The 23,126-nt window shown below is 40.7% G+C and overlaps 1 protein-coding gene across 1 annotated transcript in view; it reads right to left on the bottom strand.

The window, feature by feature from the left end:
- Window positions 1–23,126, bottom strand: part of ryr2a (ryanodine receptor 2a (cardiac)) — a 589,347-nt gene that overhangs the window by 118,604 nt on the left and 447,617 nt on the right. Inside the window, exons 71-75 of the mRNA XM_060940301.1 lie at window positions 22,791–22,883; window positions 12,512–12,682; window positions 10,892–10,951; window positions 4,597–4,878; window positions 3,563–3,697 (exon numbers count right to left, since the gene is read on the bottom strand). Of these exons, the coding sequence (XP_060796284.1) occupies window positions 3,563–3,697; window positions 4,597–4,878; window positions 10,892–10,951; window positions 12,512–12,682; window positions 22,791–22,883 (741 nt within the window). The remainder of the gene's footprint in view (window positions 1–3,562; window positions 3,698–4,596; window positions 4,879–10,891; window positions 10,952–12,511; window positions 12,683–22,790; window positions 22,884–23,126) is intronic.

Raw genomic sequence — 23,126 nt, 5'->3', positions numbered from 1 at the left:
ACAATAAGACGATGATCCAAAACACACCTCAAAATCTACAATGGAATACCTCAAGAGGCCCAAGCTGAAGGTTTTGCCCGGGCCCTCACAGTCCCCTGACCTAAACATCATTGAAAATCTGTGGATAGATCTCAAAAGAGCAGTGCATGCAAGACAGCCCAGGAAACTTGTAGAACTGGAAGCCTTTTGCGAGGACGAATGTGTGAAAATCCCCCAGGTAAGAACTGAAAGATTATTAGCTGGCTACAAAAAGCGTTTACAAGCTGTGATACTTGCCAAAGGGGGTGTTACTAGGTACTAACCATGCAGGGTGCCCAAACTTTTGCTTCGGGCCCTTTTCCTTTTTTGTCATTTAGAAAATGTAAAAGATGAAAATAAAAAATTGTTTTTGCTTAAAATATAAAGGGAATGAGTCATCTTTAACTTTATGCCTTTTGGAGATCATTTCATCTTCAACTTGTTTCACTGTTCACAGTGACAGCAATTTTGACCAGGGGTGCCCAAACTTTTGCATACCACTGTATGTCCAACTATTTGTGGACACCAGATAATCACACTATCAATCCCATTCCAGATTTAGTCCCACTTTGCTGTTATAACCACCTCCACTCTTCTGGGAAGGGTTTCCACTCGATTTTAAAGTGTGGCTGTGGGGATACATGTTCATTTAGCCACAAGAGCATCAGTGAGATACTACAAGACGTCCTATACAACTGTGTGCTTCCAACTTTGTGGCAACAGTTTGAGGACGAACCACATGCAAGTGAGACGGTTAAGTGTCAACTAACATTTAGCTATACGCTCACCGGCAACTTTATTAGGAACACCCATCCACCTGCTGTTTGATGCGGGTCTCTAATCAGCCGATCCCTTGACAGCAGCACGATGCATCGAATCATGCAGATACAAATCAAGAGCTCCAGTTCATGTTCACAGTGTTCAAAAATCAGAACGGGAAAAATTGTGATCTCAAAGTGTGACTTTCGTTGTAGCCTGGGTGTTGGTTTGAGCCAGATGGACTGGTTTGAGTATTTCAGAAACTGCTGATCTTGTGGAGATTTCTCACACACACACAGTTTACACAGACAGAATGGTGTGTGGGGGAAAAAAAAAAAAACATTGCGTGAGTGAGCGACAGTTCTGTGGGTGGAAACAAACGCCTTGTTGATAAGAGACGTCAGGGGAAAATGGACAGATTGAGCAGTTCGAGTTGCCAGGAAGGATACAGCAACTCATATAATCACTCTTTACAGCCGTAGTGAGCAGAAAAGTATCTCAGCGTGCAACAGCAGAACACCACACTGTAGAAGATCGCACTGAACCCAGTGTGTTCTTCTGCTGTTGCACGCTGAGATACTTTTCTGCTCACTACGGCTGTAAAGAGTGATTATATGAGTTGCTGTATCCTTCCTGGCAGCTCGAACTGCTCAATCTGTCCATTTTCCTCTGACGTCTCTTAACTCCTGCAGCCAAGAACATGGATCATAGAATCAAGAACAAGTTCCTATTAAAGTGGCCGGTGAGCATATAGTGTAACTATATAAATATATAACGAATGTCCCGGGCGGCACAGTGGTGTAGTGGTTAGCGCTGTCGCCTCACAGCAAGAAGGTCCGGGTTCGAGCCCCGTGGCCGGCGAGGGCCTTTCTGTGCGGAGTTTGCATGTTCTCCCCGTGTCCGCGTGGGTTTCCTCCGGGTGCTCCGGTTTCCCCCACAGTCCAAAGACATGCAGGTTAGGTTAACTGGTGACTCTAAATTGAGCGTAGGTGTGAATGTGAGTGTGAATGGTTGTCTGTGTCTATGTGTCAGCCCTGTGATGACCTGGCGACTTGTCCAGGGTGTACCCCGCCTTTCACCCGTAGTCAGCTGGGATAGGCTCCAGCTCGCCTGCGACCCTGTAGAACAGGATAAAGCGGCTACAGATAATGAGATGAGATGAGAACGAATGTCCCATCGCATTCATATATTTGGATTGTTGGTTTCATCCGTTACTTTAATACAGGAGATGGGTTTTGTCCGAACTATGGTATTCACAATTAGGTCTTTAAAAAAAAAAAATGAATGAATGAATTGGTTGTGATGTGAAATCTACTCTAGGTTATTATTACTAAACCACAGTCATAGTCCCGAACAGCTTTACAGAAATCCTTCTAATGAGCCACACAGGTGACGCTGGATGTGATAGACTGGTACCAAAATTCAAAAAAGTGCTTATTTAAGGAGTTAAAGGCATTTTTGAGACAAAGTCGCCAAACAGTCTTATTTTGTCAATTCGGGTGTGCCGAATTCAAATCTGCAATATGCCGAGCTCTATCTGACCTCTGTTGACCTCTAGAGGTCATTGAACTTTGGGTCTGTAAACGTCTCAGCTGAACCCAGTTTCTCAGCTTTCTAAGGAATGAAATGTACTAAAATGATTAATGAAGTTAGCAAATGGCCTTGTTTGTTAAATGTCTGGGTGCTGAATTCATTTTTCATTTGTAAAACGACATACAGTATGACCTCTGATAACCTCAAGGTCATTAAACTTGGCCTATAGGCCTATGCATTTAACGGCATTTTTAAACTGGCTTTACTCCCCCAAAAAGAATATGAACAGACAAAAAACAAATAGAAAGGAACAAATACAACATTAAATGCCAGTCCATGTACATGTGACTTACTTTTCACAATGAGAATGCCTCGGCGATCACCTTACATAACATTGCATTACATTTAGCGGTTATTGTTTATACAAAGCTACTGAAAAAAGGACAGATTCAGCAGCATACAAAATGTGGGGGCGTACAGGGTATACAGGTTAATCAGGGTTAGTATATATGAGAGTTTTTTTCTTTGTTGTTTGTTTTTTGTAAAGGCTTTACCCCGTTTAAAACAAAACAAAAAACAAACAACAAAGAAAAAAACTCTCATATATACTAACCCTGATTAACCTGTATACCCTGTACGCCCCCACATTTTGTATGCTGCTGAATCTGCCCTTTTTTCAGTAGCTTTGTATAAACAATAACCGCTAAATGTAATGCAATGTTATGTAAGGTGATCGCCTAGGCATTCTCATTGTGAAAAGTAAGTCACATGTACATGGACTGGCATTTAATGTTGTATTTGTTCCTTTCTATTTGTTTTTTGTCTGTTCATATTCTTTTTGGGGGAGTAAAGCCGGTTTAAAAATGCCGTTAAATGCATAGGCCTATAGGCCAAGTTTAATGACCTTGAGGTTATCAGAGGTCATGTCGTTTTACAAATGAAAAATGAATTCAGCACCCAAACATTTAACAAACAAGGCCATTTGCTAACTTCATTAATCATTTTAGTACATTTCATTCCTTAGAAAGCTGAGAAACTGGGTTCAGCTGAGACGTTTACAGACCCAAAGTTCAATGACCTCTAGAGGTCAACAGAGGTCAGATAGAGCTCGGCATATTGCAGATTTGAATTCGGCACACCCGAATTGACAAAATAAGACTGTTTGCCGACTTTGTCTCAAAAACGCCTTTGGGTGTCACAATTCTGGATTTTGGTACCAGTCTATGAGAAAGGCAGTGTGTTCTAAACAGACCTGATCGAGATGGAAGAGCACATGAGCGATGTCCAGGACTCTCTCTACAGTCTTCTCTGGGTCTGAGGTGTCTTCACTGCGGTTAGGCATGTCCTTATATAGAGCCATCTGCCAGCGAATAGCTGGGTCTTCCAACTGTGCACGCACACACACACACACACACACACACATCAACCAACTCAGTGTTAAAACTTCAGCTTTCAAACCAAAGATAAAATCCACTAAATCTTCCCAGTTGACCGGGAAGCCCAGCTGAACATAATTCTATTTTAACTGTAATTTCTGCCATGCTGTGCTACAGCCACTAGAAAGAATAACTCTGGTTAACTCTACCTCCTAATCTACTTTACATACTGTATTTATTGCTAGCTTTTCCTGGAATGAATGTAGCTCCCATGCTGCATTACGATTCACGTTGTAATACTACTGTACGTTCTCACCATGTTATAAATAAACTTGTCGTTGTGTACTGTATATACTGACAGCGGCAGTGAATTCTTTGCAATAATGTCAATATTGGAAGCGTTTAAAGGAATAGATTGACCAAAAATAAGACCCACAGTACCACAACATAGATCAGCCAAGGTACGCTTGCTGTATGAAGCTTGCTCCTTGAGGTGTTTAGTGAATCTCCAAGGTGAATGGAGCTAACTGTTAACTGGAGCTCAGAGTGTAGACTACGTGCTGAACTCATCACAAAAATCATTCTACAATTCGAACAATTGTTTGGGATCTGATGCTCGCTCTGTGCTGTCACTATTAGCTCCGTGACGTCCTTTTAACACAGTGTCAGAAACCGCACAGTCTGTCTGTGATACAGTACTGAACAACGAGACATGACTTTACGTGAGATAGTTTAGGTTTGTACAATGCGACATTAGAGGATAAAATTCGGGCTCATTTGTTCGTTTTGTAGAGCTCTCGCGCAACACAGAAGCAAACGTCAGACACAAAGTATATATGTCTTGGCTGATCAGCTACCTTTACTGAATGCTATGAGCTACAGCTCATCCAGCTGTGGATTCTCTACACACCAGCGTGCTACATCTAAACGTGCTGTGACGTGAAGTAAGACAGGACGTTGCGGGCTTTGTGTGTCTAGAGGCATTATCCAGAGAGGAAGACTTTTTCATGGCGCTTAGTGGCACCCGTGGGTGCCGTTGGATGGAGAAGTCCAGCGTCGAGGAGCGTTTAAGGAAGGGCAGGCGTTTGTGAAAGGGTATTTCTTGGGCAGCCGGCTTGGGCTGGCGGCGTTTCATCCATTTCAGGACAATGATGAGGCGCTTGACCAGCTTTTTGAAGTGGAAGACCCAGTACTGATGAGGTCATGCGGGGACATGCAGAGGGTGGAGCAGATGGAGACAAAGACAGTGACATGGAGCTGAAATGATCATACATGCAAATATCTGACTTTGCATAACATACTATAATCCAAACCAGGCTAGGAATATTTTCTTTGGATTCAGGCTCTCCTTATAAGGGCACGGGTATAGAGGACTTTCACGTGACGTCGTCACAAGTGCCGATTTGTTTACGCGGCCACGTTGCCAGGCGAGCTTTGTGTTTGTCAGCGACCGGCACAAGCACGTATATGCGAGTGATTGTAAGCCCAATTCAGCAAACATCTCCAGGGAAACTGAATGTCATGCACATCTACCATTCTCTATCAAAATAAAGTAATAAAAGATTATTCCTAATCCCCTCTTTGTGCTCTGTAGGCCTTTGTATTTCTCAGAAGTCGGGCCTACTAGTGTTTATATGAAAGAATATAAATGATTATTTAGATTAATATTCACAGCTTTCAAGGCGAACCTCGAAAAAACTGTCTGATCCACATCCAATAAACAGGAGCACTTGCATGTGACGTCACAGCCGATCCAGATTGTGACAGGCGCCATCTTGTCGGTCAAACGCCATATTCCGCCTTCTACTTCTGGTTCTACTTCTGCTTTTACTTCTACCTTTTCTTCTGGAAAACCCTACTATATACAATTCTACTACAACGGCTGCGGCTACAAGCTCTCCCTACCTGTGCACGTTTTTTATGTTTGTTGTGTGTATTTTTGCGTGTTGTTCGTCTGTACCGGACTTCAATATCCACTACAACCGTATGGACTTACTGGACATTGGTTTCCAGCAGAAAATGACGGTTTGTAGCGATTTCCATCGCATGCACAACATTCCGGACGAGGGAAAAAAAAAAAAAAAACATTCCGGACGAGATAGCGAGACCAGCGGGGTCTCCGTGGATTGTTATCGGAAGCAAAGCGAAAGAGGCGGCGCCGGGAGCGGAAGCAAAAGCGAGGCTGCAGAGCCGGCCTGTTGACTAAGCTCAGAAAACAGCCACTCAAATCTCCACTGCCAAGCCTCTACCTCTCCAACGCCAGATCCATGTAAACAACACGGACGATTTGGAATTACCTTATTCTATTCTATAATCGGCTGGTCAGTGCTATACTCAATACTTAAGTGACTTACCCATCCAATGAGGATTCTTGTTTACAAGATGCCACATCTGAGTCGCTGACAAATCCTGAATTTCTGGAGAGATAACTGTCCAGAGATTTATAAGCACGCAGTGCTTCACCACTGAACAGCGAGGGAAAGTTAATGAGGTAATTATACACGTCTGGGTATTCCGCTGGCAGTTCAAAATCCGGTCGTGAAAACTCCGTCCGGTAAGCCATAAGGGTCACAAATCTGTAGATCGTTTATTTTAGACACATATCTAGTTATCTGTTCATTAGAAAAATGAGCCGTGTAGTCCGTCGGTTGAAATTGATCCATTCTGTACACGAGTGCAGCAGTATTCAGCGGTGTTTTTGACCGACAAGATGGCGGTTGTGTACTTTCCGGTCACATGACTGCAAGATCTCCATAAACAATTCACATTAACCGAACTGAAATTGACACTCGCGTTTCTGACTTCCGTTTTTTTTAATATCATTCCGACCACTAAGATCACAATATTTTTCATCAAAACAACTACAGTTACAGTGCTGAGCGTAAATGAGTGCACCCCCTTTTGAAAAGTAACATTTTAAACAATATCTCAATGAACACAAACAATTTCCAAAACGTTGACAAGACAAAGTTGAATATACCGTAACATCTGTTTAACTTATAACATGAAAGTAAGGTTAATAATATAACTTCAGTTTTACTCAAATTAGGGTGGTGCAAAAACGAGTACACCCCACTGAAAGTCTCTGGAGCAAAGCTAAACTGGAGGCTACAAATGTCTAATTTAACAAGAATACAAATCACAGGTGAGTCTAATTAGCCATTACACAGGTGTCCAGACGACAGTTGACTATAAAAGGGTGTTACTTAAAGAAAACCCCTTCCCATTTCATGCTGTCAGCAACGGCACCACATGGAAGAGAAATGACACAAGACCTGAGAAAGAAAATTTCTTTACATCAAAAAGGTGAAGGCTCCAAGATCATCAGCAAAGCTTTACTTATCAGTCAGAACGCTGTAGCAAAAGTGGTACAAAAATTGAAGAAAGATGGAACTGCAACCATCTCAGAGACGTCCAGGTTGTCCACAGACGTTAACACCTCGACAGGAGCGTCTTCTGATGAGAAGGGTTGAAGAAAATCGGCATGCAGTTATCTAAAGAAGTAGAAAGCCAAACCGGGGTGACTATTTCCCGTGACACAATACGGTGTACGCTGCAGAGGAATGGCATGCATGGATGCCGTCCACGAAAGAAGCCTCTCCTAAAGCCCAGGCACAAAAAAGCCCGCCTAGAGTTTGCCAGGGCCCATGCTGATGAAGATGAAGACTACTGGGACTCTATACTCTGGAGTGATGAGACCAAGATAAATGTTTTTGGAACTGATGGCTTCAAAACTGTATGGCGTCGCAAAGGTGAGGAATACAAAGAGAACTGCATGGTGCCTACAGTGAAACATGGTGGTGGCAGTGTCCTTATGTGGGGCTGCACGAGTGCTGCTGGTGTCGGGGAGCTGCATTTCATTGATGGCATCATGAATTCACAGACGTATTGCTCTATACTGAAAGAGAAGATGCTACCATCACTCCGTGCCCTTGGTCGTCGTGCACTTTTCCAGCATGACTAAACACACATCTAAGGCCACTGTTGGATTTCTGAAGAAGAACAGGGTGAAAGTGATTCAGTGGCCAAGTATGTCTCCTGATCTGAACCCAATCGAACACCTATGGGGAATTCTGAAGAGACAAGTTGAGCATCACTCTCCATCCAGCATCCAGTCACTAAAAGAGGTCGTTGTTGAAGAATGGAAAAAGATTGATGTTGCAAAATGTCGCCAACTTGTTCATTCCACGCCTAGAAGACTTGGTGCTGTCATTAAAAATCATGGAGGCCATACAAAGTACTAGATGTAGTAGTTTTTGTTGTGGGGTGTACTCATTTTTGCACCACCCTAATTTGAGTAAAACTGAAAAAACGTGTACTCTAAGTTTTATTATTAACCTTACTTTCACGTTATAAGTTAAACAGATGTTATATTAAACTTTGTCTTTTTAACATTTTGGAAATTGTTTGTGTTCATCGAGATATTGTTTAAAATGTTACTTTTCAAAGGGGGTGCACTCATTTACGCTCAGCACTGTATATTCTAAAATAGTTATTTATTTACATGAATCAGTTTGATTTGAAAAAATAAGTAGGTAAAGCTATGAAAACTCACTTCAAAATCTCCCATGAATCATAACATCAAAACTAGCTGACAGATTTGGAAACTTAAATGAGCGTCTGCAGGCACAATTTTCACAGCACGGACAGTGAGCATCTGATATGCCTGTTAAAATGTACATCTGGATGTGGGCGGGCTTTGGACAAAATATACTTTATTAGACCTAATACTTAGCTCGAGTAACAGCATACTTGTTATGTACTGATTGATAATAGAGACTCGGCTAAACAATATGCTAGATCTAGGCCCTGGCTTGTTTATTACGATTAGAAGTCCATGTCTGAGCTTACCTTTGTCATAATAAGGTATTTGTCTTTATCAGGAATTTCCCATAAATGTTCCGGCATGAAACCTGCCTTGAAATATTGGTAGGCAGCTGTACTTTTGTCTGCCTTTAGCATCTCTGGTGTGTTTAGAAGTTCCAAATACTAAATAGTTCAGAATGCCGTAGTGTCCCAAATCCGGTAGGTGATTTTCCGAACACTAAGTGTAATAAATACATTTGTGGGTAAATTAAGAAGAAGAAGAAGCCTTTATTTCTTATTTTTGTCGCATGTAAACTCAAGCACAGCGAAATTCCTCCTCTGCATTTAATCCATCTGAAGTGGTGAACCAGCATGCACACGTACACACACCCACAGAGAAAGAGAGAGAGAGATAGATAGATAGAGAGAGAGAGAGAGAGAGAGAGGGAGGGAGGAGAGCAGTGTGCAGAATAAATAAATAAATAAATAAATAAATCTGTGGGTAAATTATATGGCTCTATGATGCCGGCATATTTCAGCTTTTGGATGTAATGCAATTTGCTGATATAAAATATATTTTTAATTGTTTCAGAGAAATTGTACTGACTGCAGTCGTCTCGATGATCATTATTAACCGTCACGGCTGTTTCTTTGTTTGCCCGGCAATATAGCAGACACTGCGTGAACAACAAATCTGTGCCGTCAGTGAAAGCCCTCTATAGGAGTACATGTTACATCAAATGGTACATTTTAGAAATCACAAATCCATAATCACATTCATAAATCTGTAACAGTGACTGTAGATTCAAATCCTCTTATTGGAAATCTGAATGCAAGTTTTTACAGTGTTCAATTTGTGACCCGAGGGTTTTGACCAAACATCTTATTACTGTAAGGAGCCAAGGGGATGGTTCCGGAAACCTCCGAGGGTGTGGCTGAAACAAATACCCTGTCCACACTAGGGATTTTGTACCGATACGAAACTACTTTCATACCGCAACACCTGTCCACACTAGCAACTATACCGGTACTGTAGCGGTATAACTGTATCGGTACGAAACCCACAAATGTATGGGTTTCGTACCGGTACAGTATCGGTACTGTAGCGCTTCGCTGTAGTGTGGACAGATGAAGCGGTTCTGTATCGATACAAATATAATGCGCATGCGCAAAGTCACACACCTCAATCGATGTCTTCGCTGAATAAAATAGTGAAGAACGGAGATTCGTTTGTTTCTTTCTCAACTGCCTCGCGCGTTTTATACAATTCGACTGAATAAATGACCACCAGAAATACAGACTGTACACTGACAACAAAAAGCGCACACGCGCTGTTTCATCCGTACGGAAGCCGAGAGAGGCCCTTCATATAATCCTTTTTTTTTATTAATTCACCTTGTTATCCCGAGATAACGACATAATTAATTCAGGATCTCGAGAAGAAAACACAACTAATTCGAGATCTCGAGAAAACAAAACCGTTATTTCGAGATCTCGAGAAAACAAAACAATTATTCCGTGATCTTGAGTAAACAGCTGAGAAATGGTTCATTCAGGTGCGCCAAGAGACTTGTGATATGCTGACTTTGGGGCTATTTCTCATTCTGTATAGACGCAACTTTGGTCATTAGAATGTCTGGAATAATCGATCACCTAATAAGGCAATATTTTGATCAGGGGTTGACACAGGGACAGATTGCATTAAGTCTTTTAATAAGGGATAATTTCAAAATTAGTCCGCGGCACCTCCGCAGAAGACTGGCCCGGCTTCGTCTCTACCGACGGAGATACAGTGATCCAGCTGAGATCATGAAATAATTGTTTTGTTTTCTCGAGATCTCGAAATAACGGATGCCATATATTCTCGGAAGGAAGTTACTCGGTAACCACGGAAACATTTCGCGCACGCGCATTTCAACTACCGTGAAAGAAAACCGCAAACATTTCTCGCTAGTGTGGACAGATGCACTAAACTGTCCCGGTATACTTTGTATCGATACAGTTATACCACTTTCGTACCGGTAGAAGTGTGAACACAGCATAAGTGTTCCAGGTTCAAATTGTCAAAATTGTACAAAAAATTGTGAAAAGTGAGACTTAAGTCAGTCATTCAGAACAGTCACATGAGAAGATTTTTAAAAAAAGGATCTATGGATTTGAAAATCTTTAAAATTATGGTTGGCTTATAAGAAAAAAAAAATAATAATAATTTAATTCTGAAATGATCCCTAGCATTTAATATCATATTAGCATTTCGTGAAGCTTTAGTGCAGAAGCATGTGGCAAAAAAACAACCATGATTTAGCACAATGACGCCGATAAGCAGATGCGAGTTGTAATGAGGCGGTTTTATCAACATGACACCATCACAATTACCACACTAGCCTCCGACTCCTCACCTTTCCCTGCAGGTGCAGATTATTCCGTATGATCTCCCGAACTTCATCTTCTGTGTCTTTCTGCAGATAAAGAGCCAAACAGTTCACTGACCTTTTACTGAAATTATAAGAAAATGTTCATTACAAAGTCACAAACGCACATTACCGCTCACCCTGCTTGTCATGTGCCCAACAGCCGTCACTCTGACCTTTTCAAGGACATACTAATCCTCTTTCTTATCACTTGCAAGGAAATGTACTGTTATGAATTCATATCCAAAAAATGTTCCCACTCGGAGTTTAATTTGAACTAAATGTTAATTAGACAATTAGGAATTATATTCACTGAGAAATAATGTAATGCGTCCTGTAGTTTTTTTATACACTCCTAAATCTTCAACTTGACTACAAGTGACTTTTTTCCCCTGTAATGTAACCGAGTTGCTTTACTTTCTTCACAAAAAATTGAGCACGCTTACATAACTAGATAAGACAAGGTTGAAACTCTGAGTTAGATTTTCGTGACATCGGTGTGAAAAAAATATTGTTGAATAAATAAAGGCCCTATATGCAATGTTTTGTGTTTTCCTTATAGAAAAAATGCTGTAGTTTCAGAATACAACACCTAAAAAGCTGTATGATCAGCCCTTACTTGACTTTTTGCATGATTTTTACTAAAAAGTAGGCGAAAATGACCTATTTTTGGTGACAAAATATTTTGAACATCCACATTAATCCTGTTGCAGTTTGCAAAATAGTGATAAACTTGCTATCTACAGTTATTAACCTTAGAATAAGAGTTTATGTTGTGTTCTTTTAAATAAGTATCAGTTTCAGTGGCTGCAGCAAGTAATGACGTCATACCAGCCAGTTTCATCAACGAACGTCATGTGACAAAATTTTTAGGAATTTTGAGCTTCTGGGTCAGGATTTGGCTTTTCATTCTTCCTGTTGAGTTTATATAACGATAAACCTGCATGTATTATACATCAATCTCTTTGTAATTTTGTTGGGAATAAGACAGTACCCAATACATAAGTTAATTCTAACACCAGATAAGTAAAATTAGTACTTTTACTAACCCTACCCCTATCAATTTTCAGTTCGTGAAAAAAATACACACTGTTGTAAAAAAAAACTTGCATTCATTCAATTTTGAATGTAGAGTTACCAAAATTTAATCAATTATAACCATTGGACTACAACCAGTTTACATTATTTTGGTCTAAAATCTTTTCTGAAATGAGATCAAGTTTCTTTTACGACAAAATTTCACATCCGTTTTTACCAATTTTTCAAGTATTGTCATGACCATTGAATGATGAAGTCAATCGACCCAATCGACTATTAAAGATTTTGCATAAATGATGTCATTTTCAGATTCCTGAGAAAATTTGACCCTATACTGATATATTTTCAGTCCATATATCACAAATTGATTTTTTACCCTAAATGTCACTAAAATCTAACTCAGTCCTCGAACCTTGTCATAACAAAGCTGATACTTAATGAGTAATGCTTAATGCACAATCCATAACTTGTATAACTTAAACAATGAAAATAAAACCATTACACAGACACTTAAAATGCAAGGTTTGATGAACTGCTTGGACTATTGGTTGATGCGTGTGCGTATAGTGCCTGGGTGAAGCGGTTCTTGGCGAGGGCGATGAGTTCCTGGTCTCCAGGAGCGCAGATATTCAGACCAACAGGAAGCAGCCTCTTGAGAGCAGCTACAATCAGCGACGTCTGCATGGAATATCGATCGCCTCTCTTCTTCATCTTCTTTCTCTCCTGGTCTGACACTGCCCCCTGTGGACCAGTAAGGCAATGTGTAGGTGGGTATTAAACTGGATATTGAATCTTACTAAATTGCTGCAAATAAGGGCTCTAACAAACACAGTGTACTGACAAAACCCCTGCGAGTTCAGTGCTTCCTGACAGTAGCTTGCTCACTTTCATTTCAACATACACTTTAGTAACAGTTACACTTCTAAGATAAACATGTGGCACCACTGCCTCTCAGGCCCTGTCCACACGGCAACGGATTCAGGTGAATCTGATAAAATTGTTTATCGTTTCGGCCTGGCGTCCACATGGCACCGGCGTTTTGGGTGCCCCAAAACGAGAACGGGTTCCAGAGTGGAAAAATCTGGCAACGGCGCCGTTGCGAAGTCGTCTGGATGAGTAGAACGGATTTGTTTACGATGACGTCACAACCACATGACTAGAACAAGCAGCACTCTCACGCGCATCATTCGTAACAACAACAGCAACAATGGCGGACCCCAGAGTAGTAGTAGTTTCAGTGCTGCAGTCGCTGCTAAGTTTATTCGCATTATTGAAGCAAAATAGTAGTCGCAGCCATCTTCTTCTTGTTGTTGTGTGCTTGTTCCTGTGAGTGCTTCACACCGGGTAGAAGAAGGGGTTTATGCGCATGCGTCCTACTTCTTCTATTGTTCTGTTGTCTCCGATGGGACCGTCTTACAGCGCACGTAGAGGTGTGGCATGTGTATTGCATCGTTTTCAGCAAGCGTTGCGTTGCCATATGTACCTGATATTTTACTGATCCGTTGCCCATGTGGACGCGATATTTTTTTTTACCCACTAAAAAAAAAAAATCTCGTTGCCGTTGTCGTGTGGATGTAGCCTCACTCTCTAACGTCTGTCTATCATTACTAATCATTTTTGGTGATATATATATTAATGAGCCTTTTTCCTCATTCCAAAAATAGTTCTAGTGTTCTTGGAATGTCCTGTCTGTACTACTGTATACATGCTCTTATAATGCTCGAATCTGATTGGTCAGAAAGTGTGCATTATTTCCGTGTAACAGCACAGGTACACTACCGTTCAAAAGTTTGGGGTCACTTTGAAATGTCCTTATTTTTGAAAGAAAAGCACTGTTCTTTTCAATGAAGATCACTTTAAACTAATCAGAAATCCACTCTATACATTGCTAATGTGCTAAATGACTATTCTAGCTGCAAATGTCTGGTTTTTGGTGCAATATCTCCATAGGTGTATAGAGGCCCATTTCCAGCAACTCTCACTCCAGTGTTCTAATGGTACAATGTGTTTGCTCATTGCCTCAGAAGGCTAATGGATGATTAGAAAACCCTTGTACAATCATGTTAGCACAGCTGAAAACAGTTGAGCTCTTTAGAGAAGCTATAAAACTGACCTTCCTTTGAGCAGATTGAGTTTCTGGAGCATCACATTTGTGGGGTCGATTAAATGCTCAAAATGGCCAGAAAAAAGTCTTGACTATATTTTCTATTCATTTTACAACTTATGGTGGTAAATAAAAGTGTGACTTTTCATGGAAAACACAAAATTGTCTGGGTGACCCCAAACTTTTGAACGGTAGTGTAGCTCCAGCTGTAACAAATGACAGATTAATATAAATGAGCTTGTTCTAATAAATTATTGTTTCTCTAAGAACAGCTCATACACAGGGACTTGTACAGCAGATGCTCAAACACACCTAAGACTAATTAACAGTTATTCCATGAAATCGAGTCGTACATGAGCTGATAGCCGACGAGGCGCGTAGCACCGAGTTGGCTATAAGCCGTGTAGGACGAGATTGAGTGGAATAACTGTTTTATTCTATCCACATTCACTGGATTTTGACAAAATTTTGAGTATTTTTATTTATTGCAAATTCGATCAATAAAAGCGTTATACAAAACGTCTGACAAAATCATTTCCGCTTAGAACGGAAACAAACCGGTGAAATGACAGCAGCAATTTGTGAAAAATGTGATAATAATAATTATTGAAAACTAAGAGGTACATTCTTACCATCAAATACTTTTATTTCATATTTTATTGTTTTTTTGGGGGGAGGGGGATTTCTTCGTCGTCTTCTTTAGGGTTTTTTTTTTGGCAGTTGCGGTTTTGGCAGTTTGGGGGGGGGGGGGGGGGGGGTTAGACAGTTCAAAGACATGCGGTTAGATTAATATGGGACGGCCTTGAGCGAGGCACCTAACTCCCAACTAACTGCTCCCTGGGTGCTGTTAGCATGGCTGCCCACTGCTCTGGGTAAGTGTGTGTTCACTGCTTCAGATGGGTTAAATGCAGAGAGAAATTTCCATACATGTCAACCCCTATGGATTTCCCGTATTCCCTACGAATTTTGGCATTTTAAAAATGGTACGGGCGTAGTGGTATTCAACTATGGATTTTTCTACATTTTCACCTTAAAATTATTTTGATTTATTACCATCAAAAAAATCGTCATGAAATACGAAAATGCATGGGAGCCGCCATTTTCTACATTTAGAATTACTCAACCGGTACTTCCGCTAGTACCAACAAGCCATTCCGAACATCTGAGCACGCGCAATTGTGATTTTCCTGCACACCGAGCGGGAAATAACAGCACATGTAGCGTAACAATAGACAGGTCAAGAGGTCAAGATGTCGGCACCACCGAAGAAAAAACTCAAAACATCTAAAACTGGAGGTCGCTTTCTTCCCGAATGGACAGAAACATTCAATGGAATAATTATCGCTTCCAAAATGGGTGCTGAGTATGTCAACTGCACAATTTGTTGTAGAGACGTGAAAGTGTTTGCCTCTGGAATTTACGACGTGAGGGAACACATGAAATCTCAAATGCATGTGAAGAATGCAAACCAGAAAAAGAGACAGCCGTCAATTAATTTCTTCACGCAAAAGCCAACAGAGGTTGTATTTGACATTAGGTATTAGGTAAGATCTGATACATTTTTATTATGCATGAAATATTACTATGGATTTGGTATGGAAATCATGGATTTCTTTACCAGGGAGTACAGGTGAGAGCCGTGAGGGGTTGATATGTCTGCACTTTCTACAAATAAAGAAAGCAAAAACAACAGCAGCAACAACACTAAAGTCAATTCATGCAGCCATCGATAGGTTTTCAAGAAGTCCGCCTAAGCAGAAATGATTTCCTCGGACGTTTTGTATAAAGTTTTTATTTATCGAATTTGCAAAAAGTGAAAATAAAAATGCTCTGTTTCTGAAAATCCAGTGAACGTGGACAGAATAAAACAGTTATTCCACTCAATCTCGTTGTACATGGATTATAGACAACTCGGTGCTACGCGCCTCATCGGCTATCAGCTCATGTACGACTCAATTTCGTAGAATAACTGTTTTATATATGTGTTAATGTTATACATGTTATACTAATGCCAAAAGGTTGTATCTGACACTATCAGAAGTGGCATTTTGCAATTTCATTGCTCAACACAACCTCCCGATGTCTGTCGCAGACCATTTCACGGAACTCGTCCCTACACTATTTCCAGATAGTGATCTAGCAAAGAAATTCAGCTGTAAATGGACCAAGGCGACTCAGATTATAAAACGAAGTCTAGCACCAGAGGCCACTTCTCCAGTGATAGATCATCGTAAGACGATGCCCTTTTCTGTAATGATTGATGAAAGCAATGATAAAAAGAGTGACAAGAGACTGGCAGTGCTTGTCTGAATTTTTGACGTGAATGTTGGGGCTCGATCCAGAATTTTGGACAGGCCAGTGTGTAACACTGGTACAGCGGAGTCAGTTTTCAAAACTTTGGATGAAGTATTACAGTAAGTATGTTATGTCCATTTTAATGAATATAGAATAAATACATTTCTATTTGTATGAATAATTTCTGAAATATAACTTTGTTTTAAAGACGTATGATGATCGTAATACTAATAAACAGTGATGGGAATAACGGCGTTAGAAATAAACGGCGTTACTAACGGCGTTACTTTTTTTAGTAACGAGTAATCTAACTAATTACTTTTTACATCGTTATAACGCCGTTCCCGTTACTTACAATAAAATGCTATGCGTTACTTTATTAAAGCTGTTTTCATCTGGCACGCTGCTCGCTCAGACTTTCTTTACTCTGCTTTAGTGTGGGGCGGGGAGACACGAGACAACGGCACAGTAAGCCAATCAGAGTAGATTTGGACAACATACGTAGGTAGGCCACGCCTACTGCACTACTGCGCGCTCTTTCAATCGGAAGACACAGCGATGGCGAGCGGTCAGCCCAGCACTGCGCTTTCACACTGGAAATACAGCCATTACTTTTCATTACTTGAAATAAAAGGCAAGAGTGTTTACGTGCAATGCACATTATGTCGAGGAACAAAGCGTTTGTCCTCGTCAGTGGCCAGTAATTAGTAACAATTTTAATAACTACAAAAATATATTACATTTGATAGATGTCTTATCTCACATTGTCCCACAAAAATATTAATATAGTGTAGATAACGTTACTAATTGGTTCTGTTAAGTGTCCATTTCAGTCATTAAACACATTTAACATTCACTTTTATTATGATTACACTAATTGAATTTGATTTTTTTTCAGGGGGAACAAAATGTAACGGAATAATTACTTTCCCTGGTAATTAGTTACTTTTATGACAAAGTAACTCCGCTACTAACTCAGTTACTTTTTGGGAAAAGTAACTAGTAACTATAACTAATTACTTTTTGAAAGTAACGTGCCCAACACTGCTAATAAATGAGATCATTTAAAATCAAGAGATGATTGTTGTTTAATTGAGTGTTAACAGTACATATGGATGTACAGAAATAAACCAGTGCATATATTAGGTAAGATCTGATACATTTTTATTATGCATGAAATATTACTTTGGATTTGGTATGGAAATTATGGATTTCTTTACCAGGGAGTACAGGTGAGAGCCGTGAGGGGTTGACAGGTATGAATTTCACAAGCGTGTGATGAATAAAGTTGTGCTTTCTTTCTTTCTTTCTTTCTAGATGACACACATTCTTTTAGCGATTTCTGTTTCTTTTAAAGACTTGATAAATTTTGGGGTTTTGCTTTCGAGTAGAGTTGTTATTTCATCCTTGGTTCGTTCAGCAACACGCGCCACCATTTTGTCTCTCTCTACTCACAGTATATGAGTTGATAGCCTAGTAGTAGAGTAGCCAATCAAAGTGCACGATTGCTTATATGCAGTGAACGTGGACAGAGTAATAACAAATGGATTTAGAAATGGGTTGTTGTTTCACAAACTGAGTCATATAATCATCGACACTGACGTTTTTTGTTCAAAACACTTTTCGGAAAGGAGTTTCAGCTAGACTTTATGTTCTCACTTTTCAGAGTAAAGCGACGAGAAATTAAACACTTGAATCTTTGGGAAATCACTATGATATACAAGTACTGTGCAAAAGTACTTGTATATCATATCTATTTTTTTCATACAAACTTTATCGATTTCTGTTTTACGACTTCTACATCATCGAATCAAAACATGACAAACATTTTAGAGTTCCAAACGTTCGTTTTCCAGCACAAAATTAAATGTCACAGGAAAAAAAAAAGTGTTTGTTTCTGAGCAGCATATTCCATAAGAGAGCACTTTTCAGATGAAAAAAGAAAACATAATGAAGGCTGCTGAGTTTTGGTGCAAAATGAAGAAGCGAGTGTGACAGTCAAAGTGTCCAGAAGAACTGCGGCTGGTTCTGGAAGATGCTCAGGAAAACCTACAGATCATTTCCGCATAAAACTGAACTCACTGGACCTCAGACTACTATTTATTATTATTATTATTTAAAGCAAAGGGTCGTCTCACACCAAATACTGAAACATTTCATTTCATTATTTTTAGTGCTGTCAAAAATGTCGCGTTATTAACGCGTTAACTTGACTCAATTTTAACGGCGATAATTTTTTTATCACGAGATTAACGCTCTGTGACATGATGCCACGCCCCACACAGCCAGAGTCCTCTGCCCTCCCCTGAAGAGCCACGGTGCTCGGCTTAGGTTTCGTTTTCCCATCGGCGGCTCCAGCCCCACTTTGCAGTGGCTGTGACAAGACGTGTTATGCTCTGCAATAAAAAAAAAAAAAAACCATTGGTACAACCAGTGCTCGAACTATGCCGATATTTTCGGGGGGGGGGTCCCTTATTTTCCCTTGGGGGGGGGGGGGGGCTTGCGCTTGTCTCAGAGCGCAGATCTCCATCGCGCGCTCACTTCGGATATGCAAATGCTTCCCGTTACACACGATTGCTATGTCAATAAACATCATTTTGCCAATATTTTAGAGACCCCCCCAACATTTCCCAAATCATGTTTTCAAGGGATCTCATGTCTGTTTCAGGGGATCTCGGATCCCCCGAGTACCCCCGTAGTTCGAACGGTGAGCAAGCCCATTCACTTTTTTATGCTGATAAGAGAATTACAATGGTTTTTCATGTGACAAAAATGTGCGATTAAATTGCGATTAATCGCGAGTTAACTATGACAGACATTAATCGCGATTAAATATTTTAATCGCTTGACAGTACTAATTATTTTTAAGCCATTTCTGGTCCACAGCATTTCTTTACATGTGCCTAAGACTGTGCTGTTATAATAAATAACTTTACACCTCATGCTGCATCGCATGCTTTGGCGTTCATCATTTTTGAAAACAGGCTGGTCTGTTGTGTGTTATTCCTTACGAATTTCTCCGTGTGAACAATCGAGCCAATTGAGTACGTTTAAAGGGGTACCAAATATAATATATACAGTTGCTGATGTGACAAAGTAACGTATTCTTAAGTATTCTATCAAACTTATATACTAGAAAACAACGAAATATCTTGGTAATTGTAAATATAATAGTCGGTACGCTAAACGGCACAAGAGTCGCCATTTTTAAAAGACCGTGACGTCAGCCCTACCCACTGCACTAGGAGAGAAGCGTGTAATCATGGCGTCGGGCGCATCAACTGAAAGCGACAGCTCTGTCGAATCATACGAAGAGATCCCGCAAGACACACTGCAAGCAGGCTATGGCTTAGAAGGGTACCAGTTTGAACCAAGGAGAGGTACTCTCGACTCCGGTGATGACGAAAGAAGAGAAGAAAGCTCGAACTCGCTTGGTGTTTTTCAGCGGAAACGAGTGAAAAGACACGTCTGGAGGATCGTTATGCTTTCCATCGGTCCGGTTATTACACCCGAAAGCAACACACTGTGGCACTGCGTAGCCGATCACTTACAATTCATCCTACTTTCCGATTCACATGTGCTATTCCCAACCTCAATGAGCCAACACAACTGGGCACTAGGGCTGTGCCGATAGACGATGCCATCGTCCATCGACGATGGCGGTCATCCATCACGATGGAGAGCCACCATCGTGATACCACGCCCCCTCCTGTCATAAACATGCATATATCATCTGGGCCTATTTAACCTAAAAAGTTAGTTTTTTGTTAGTTTAGTTAGTTAGTTTTGTTTAATATATAAATATATTATATAACATATAATTATATATAAATACATAATTATATAAATCATTATGAAGTAATATCCTATTACCGCTTGTTCACGTAGGCTATGGTGCAGGGACGTGCTAGTGAACATAACATGTGGTTACACAAATACAGTATGCTACTAATAATACATTTTGACTTCATTTTTTAGCCTACACTATACTTTTAATGTAAAATGTGTCATGTTGTTCAAACAAATAGCCACTATTAACGACTTCAGTCGGGAAATATTGCACCTTATCAAACGGCAGTGAAGCGCAGACTTCGGCAGAAGTCAAATAACTTTAATCTGGTAAATAGGCCTACTTTCAGACTCAAAATGGTCCACTCTAAGCCATAATGTCAAACCAAATGGAAGAATGAAGGTGATTCTGATAAATGTAAAGACAGTAAAAAAAAAAACCAATATTAAATCATGATTTTAAAAGCTGGTGCAATAATTCAAACACTAATAAATTGGAAAAATTAGCGCGTTCAAGTGCGCACTAAAGGCCGAAACGCATCTTCAATTGATATGGTGTAAATAAACAATGAGTAATAGCTTAAGTGTAGTTTCTTCTCATAGTTTGAATACTAGTCTTTCATTGTTAGAGCAGATTAATATCTTAAGGCCCGGTCCCACTGGCCGATGGACACAAAACGTATGCAAAAAGGACACAGCGGACGAGCAAAATTTCGGGGGTGGCTCTATCCGTTTTCATCCGCTCCAGAAATGGACAAAATTGGCGAAAATTTGCGAAAACAGAACGGAAAAGAACGGACGTGAGTAGTATATAGCGGGGATGTTAAACGCATGTTCATAGGAAGCCTAGCGGATGAAAGTGGATGGAAGTGGATGACAGCTCCGAAGGGGTTACCGGTGATAACTGAGAAGCGGACGCATAGCAGAAAGAGCGGATGCATAGCGGATGAAGGGGATGCATCACGTACGCCTAACGGAAACAAAGGGGATGTTGCGCGGATGTATATCGGATGCAGACCGTTCACTGCGCATGCGGGGGGTATGAATTGCGTCTGCTCCGCGGATATAAAGGGATGCAGCACGCACGCCGTCAGCATAAAGCGGAAAGACGTGCTGGCGGCTACATCGATACATCTCTACTACTAGATGATTTTCTCCCCCTTTTTATACAAAATATCGATTGTCCGCTAGGTGTCCTTCTACATACTCTAGACATACTCCAGACATCCTAAATATACGAGATACATCCCAGATATAAACGCTTTGTCCGTTTTGAATACTTTATATACGAGATGCATACGCTTACATCCTTTCTATTTCCGTGCTACTAACGACGAATAGACGTTTCATGTACCTTATCTTTCCTCCCTCTTTCCGTTTTCAGCTGCAGCGGATGTGAGTTGCGAGGATGCCCAGAGGATGCAGAGAGGATACAGCAGACGTTTAACGGATGATGACGGACATAGAACGTTTGTTGCTCGTATATGTCGCGGATTTACATCGTACATGGCGGAAAGTTCATTCGTTCTAAAAGTTTTGTGCAGCTCAAAACTTTTTGCGCGGATGAAATCACAGTGGACGGATGCTCGATGGATAGAGCGTATGAAGCACGTATGCAATGAGTACACAACGGATACATAGCGTTTTCCAACGGATGGCAAAGATTTTTTTACGTTTTACATCCTCTTTGCATCCGTAAGTGCAGTGGGACCGGGCCTTTCGCGTGATCAGTGAGTGCTCGGGGAGGTTCATTTCCACCTGCGCTTTGCGCAGCTCATTTCTCCGAAGCCAGCTGTGCGTAAACGCAGTGTTGACTGCTCGGCAAACTCCAAACACTCGGTCTGTACTGGCCCTCTGTTGCGCAAGCGAGTTGGTTATGGCCAGGTTCAAATTGTGCCTAAAACAACTTAACCACGGCCATTTCAACTGCCTGATGGCTGCGACAATATTCGCCCCGTTGTCCGTTGTTATACAGGCGATCTTTTTCTCCTCTATTTTCCATTCGGCAAGTGTCTCGCGCAATGCGTCTTCTAAATTGTCCGCTGAATGCGTCTCTGGCATGAAACTCGTCTGCAGGCATTTGGACTGCATTGCCCACTCTCGGTCCACATAATGTACGGTAGCTGACATATAGGGCATCATGTTGCAGCTGGACCACATATCCGTTATCAAGGCCAAATATTCCACATCACCTAGCGCTTTTTTTCTTTACGTGCCAAAGCCTCGGATGAGTATCTAATACTTTTAATAATAATAATAATAATAATGTGGTATTAAAATCCTCCCCCCCGCCCACGATATGATCGTCCATCATGATGTTTGCACTGTAAACATCGTCGATGCCAATTAAGGGGACATCGCACAGGCCTACTGGGTACATACATACGTCATGAGTGTTACGCAGAGAAAATGAACGTGCATTCTGATTGGATAAAATTAATATCATGGCGGGCTGTTCAAACTGCGGAAATAGTTTGCTCGAGCTACTTTCAAAACACTATAACTTTCCAACCTTAGAACAAAAAACTTCTGTAAGTCTTGAATAAGGTTCGTTAATGTGTGTTTTATTGTTATATTTACTCTATATATTGCCCTCTGTTCCCCTTTAAAAAGTGCAAAGAGACACAGTAAACAGATTCCCCCACGTGTCTGTCCTCTTACCTTGGACATTTTGGACTTGGTGTCAGTAATGAGGAAGGACATGTTGTTTATCTCGTTCTGAACAACAAAGTTCTGTTCCTCCCGTTTGAAATTCTGTAAAACAACCCTACATTAGTATCCTGATAAGAAAATGTTGTATGTCAAGCTTGTTCAAATCACCATCCTTAAAAGGATCATTCAATACGTAGCGCCAGGCATCTGACTGAACCAGAACAGCCTCAGCATTGTTCACAAAGTCTCCGTAATACTCACGTTCGACAGCCTAAAAACAGAATAATTTCCCACAAAGCGCTAAAAATAATAGTGTATATTTAAGTAGACTGACAATGACAGAGT

The sequence above is a fragment of the Neoarius graeffei genome, chromosome 14 (genome assembly GCF_027579695.1).
Source record: "Neoarius graeffei isolate fNeoGra1 chromosome 14, fNeoGra1.pri, whole genome shotgun sequence".
Lineage (NCBI taxonomy): Eukaryota > Metazoa > Chordata > Actinopteri > Siluriformes > Ariidae > Neoarius > Neoarius graeffei.
This window is presented reverse-complemented; position numbering and strand designations above follow the sequence as displayed.